General features: G+C 40.9%; 1 protein-coding gene across 2 annotated transcripts; it reads left to right on the forward strand.

Annotated features, from left to right (window-relative positions):
- Positions 1–494: 494 nt before the first annotated feature.
- LOC108957437 lies at positions 495–2423 on the forward strand. 2 transcript variants are annotated; one of them, XR_005548078.1, is made up of 2 exons: positions 495–967; positions 2076–2423. XR_005548078.1 is itself a non-coding variant. In XM_039306043.1 (2 exons), the coding sequence occupies exons 1-2, from the start codon at positions 765–767 to the stop codon at positions 2297–2299; spliced, it is 324 nt and encodes a 107-aa protein (XP_039161977.1). In that variant the 5' UTR covers positions 495–764; the 3' UTR covers positions 2300–2423. The 2 variants fall into 2 exon arrangements, 1 of the variants encoding a protein (XP_039161977.1); XM_039306043.1 differs by having other exon boundaries at positions 2179–2423.
- Positions 2424–3466: the final 1043 nt, after the last annotated feature.

The raw sequence follows: 3466 nt of genomic DNA on the forward strand, positions 1-3466 counted from the left end.
GTCTCAAATTTTTCTTGTTCTATTACTTCCAATGGTCACATTGATTGGCACTGTGTTTGGTAGTCTTGCTTTGCCATGGCGATATGGATATTTTCGCCAAAGTGGTTGGCAAGAGTAACTTGCAATTTTGCCAAGTTTGTGAAAGAAGAAAGTACTTCAATGCAATGCCTCTTGATTGCTATTGACACCTGAATGTTGGTCAATAATTTCAGCATAGCATTTGTTCTTATAAAAGTACAAAAACAAAAATTAGCAAGATAAAAGAAAAATAATAATAATTAAATAAATAAAAATGATAAACAAAATAAATAGACAAATAATAAAGACATCAACATATATAAAAATTCGGTCACAATAAAATAAAATAAAAAGAAAAGGTCGGTCCAATTCATGTAGCCCAACTTGATCCACAAAGCCATTGGGTCAGCCCATTGGCGCAACTTAGTTGTCATAAATTTGTCCTAACCCATTTCTTTCTATTCGTGCTCAGCACATCTTCCTCCCCGCCTCTCTCCTTCTCCCTCTCGTTTGAAGAAGAAGTTAAGAACGACTGGAGTAAGGATAAATGCGCGGCGAGAGAGTCGAACGAATCAGTTCAGTTCGAGTGAGTTTCTCGATAAAGTTCTTCAAGGCTGCTTTTGGACAAGCTTGTAACAGAATCGTCCGTTGGGCACCCATATATCCGCCGGTAACCGTCACCGGCCTTCCGTCGCCGGTCATCAACGAACATACGCGCTGAGAGAGAGCTCGAACGGAGGGCATCGATGGAACGGACTCGGGAGGTTTTTGGGCGTTTAGGAGTTCACTCTCTCGGGAGCTCTGTTCGCCTCTGTTCTCAGTTCATCACCTTCGAAGCAGCTCTGTTCGGGTTCAATCCTCCTTCGCAAGCTCCGATTCCTGGCGTCCGTTGCTCGTCGGACGTCCTCCTTCTGGTATCACCGCCGATCGTAGCTCCGTCTCCGACCAGGTAATGTCTCCTCTCTCCTCTCCCTTCTGTCCTGCTTTGGGCGAAACGCAAGGCTGAGTTGTGTTAACGTTGCTTTTGCGTAAACAAACGAGAATACGAGTTGTTTCCTGATGATTTGTGACGATGTTGTTGTTGAGGGAGTCACTCTGCATGAAAGATTGCATTGACAACGTGTCTAGGCTCCTTGTTCGTAGTGCACGCAACCCGTTTGATGAAATTCCCAACCCGTGTTTCTTTACCAATAAAATTGGATTGAGTTTGATATCTTATTTTTTTAGAATAAGTCCAGTAGTTCTTCATTGTGAAATTAATTGTTGGAAGCCTCAGTTTAATCCTTCAACAGAGAGTTGTATTATGATAGTCTAACTTGCATTCAACTTGTCGAAACCTCGCTAGTCAGTCATGTTGAACCTTGCGGAAATGTGGTTCAAATATAACTTTCACTATTATAATAATTTCTCACACCACATACAATACTCAGACAACTCTACACAATTTCTCTCACTCATGTGCATACATAGCACTCTCTACTCAACACACTCTCAAGACCCCTACACATACATCCACACACCCCCTTGGACTTCTTACTCACACACTCTCTTTGTTGGACACACAAATGAGGAGCTAGTTGCTCCTATTTATAGGGTGGAAAGTCGGTGACTTTTTTAACTTTCTACACTATTCTAGAAGTATTATTTTATTATAGCCTAACAACTAGATTTCTATGGAGAAGTCTAGAAGTGGCGCAGCTTATGGATTTTGCTAGAAGATTCTAGAGAATGGAGAGTTCTAGAGAAATCTAGAGGAGTGAGATATGGAGAACTCTAGAGAAAGTTCTAGAGAACTCCAGGAGAGAGAGAGAGAGAGGCGGTGATCTTCAACAAGTCATGCTCGGATGGATTTACAGATCCATATGGTTTTAGTTGTTTGAGTAGAATTAATCGATCAAGTTGTCGTTTGTACATCCTGTTCCACCATCCTTTCTCAGTAGATTTGTTCCCTTTTATATTTCTTGATTCTTTGTGCTCACTGGAATATACGTTGATTCTGCACGGGATGAACGTTGAGGCATGATGTTAATTCTATGATGGTTGGTGATGATCAACAGAAGAGAGCCTAAGATTGGTGTTATTTGACTGAGGTCCATGTGCGTTGGCATCTGGTGAGATGTATCCGAATTCCATTGATCAACACTGGCTTGTACCGTGCAGTGAGAATACCAAGCAGGACCAAGCGTGGGAATCGAAGCAGGAGATCATATATCGTGTTCATGATACCTTCTTGACGTGGGATTTCAATTACTTGCTCAAGAAAATAATCGATTGCTGTTAACGGCAAACATAATAAGTGTATACAGACATGTTCTATGGTAATCAAATTCTTTATTGTTATGTTGCTTATATAATAGAGAATAACTGAGCAAGCTAGTGTGACTGGAATGTTGCAGGATGCCACACTAACTACAGGTTCACACCATAGAAATAACGTGGACATTATTCAGTATTTTTGTTCTGAGAGTGTTAACCATCTTTTCTGCAGTACAAAAAGCATGAGAGAGAGGGAGGCTTTGAAATGATAAAAAGGCAATTCTGAATCTCACTTCGCCATAAGGAGTACCTTAGTGCCTAAAGAGAAAGAAATGAGAGAGGGTTGATGGGAAAGCATGAAACAGCCAACATTGACACATTTTCTTGGGTTATGCTCAGAAGAATCATACCAGCTGCTAGTCAAATTCGAAGATTGCCCATCAAATTGAACTCAAATTTTGTTGTGATGCCTGAATTACTTGAATTCCCTTATGGAGGGAGTTGCCAATCGTGGTTACTCAATCCATGTGGGCCATGACACTGAGCAGCAAGGAAAAGGTACTATAATAATTACCATACCAGTTCCCTTTTGTGCTCTGTCTGAATATCAAATCAGAGATGCTTAACTTTCATAAAGGATTCAAGAAACGCAACCCTAAGTAAATAACATATATAAAGTACTGTCTTTTGGTTACAGTTCACAAATTTTACTATGCATAACTTTTCTAACTTTTAACACTCATAAAGCACTCCCACAGTTTTCTTTCCTAAACAAATGTAGATATTCATATCAGTCCTTACTCATCCAACATATGCAGAACATTATCGAAGTAAAGACTTCGACATCTCAGTTGGACATCTCACTGTTTTTGAATATCCATAAAACAAAGTCGACCTTTCTTGCTCAATCACTAAATGGCTTAAAATGATAAACAGGTTACTTGGAAGACAGGCGTCCTGCCTCAAACATGGACGGTGATTGGTGATAGTGCACGGCGGGGGTGGCGGCGGTCTTGGCAAGGGCGGGCTTACGGTGAGATGGCTCGGTGGTGACTCTTGGGAAAACATGAACAACGAGCACCCAAGGAGCGAATTTCCAGAATTTCTCCTTTTCCTTGTCTTCTCTCTACCGTGTATTCTGGAAAGTGGAGGCGTTGATATCGTTTGCAAGTAACGGAATAAATCCTCTCTG

Source organism: Eucalyptus grandis, chromosome 2 (genome assembly GCF_016545825.1).
Source record: "Eucalyptus grandis isolate ANBG69807.140 chromosome 2, ASM1654582v1, whole genome shotgun sequence".
Taxonomy (NCBI): Eukaryota; Viridiplantae; Streptophyta; class Magnoliopsida; order Myrtales; family Myrtaceae; genus Eucalyptus; species Eucalyptus grandis.

Bases quoted from the DNA above. Each gene is read 5' to 3' on its own strand.
- LOC108957437 (XM_039306043.1), top strand. From the start codon at position 765: ATGGAACGGACTCGGGAGGTTTTTGGGCGTTTAGGAGTTCACTCTCTC. The intron at 968-2,178 runs GTAATGTCTCCT...TGTACCGTGCAG, and splicing joins GTAGCTCCGTCTCCGACCAG to TGAGAATACCAAGCAGGACC.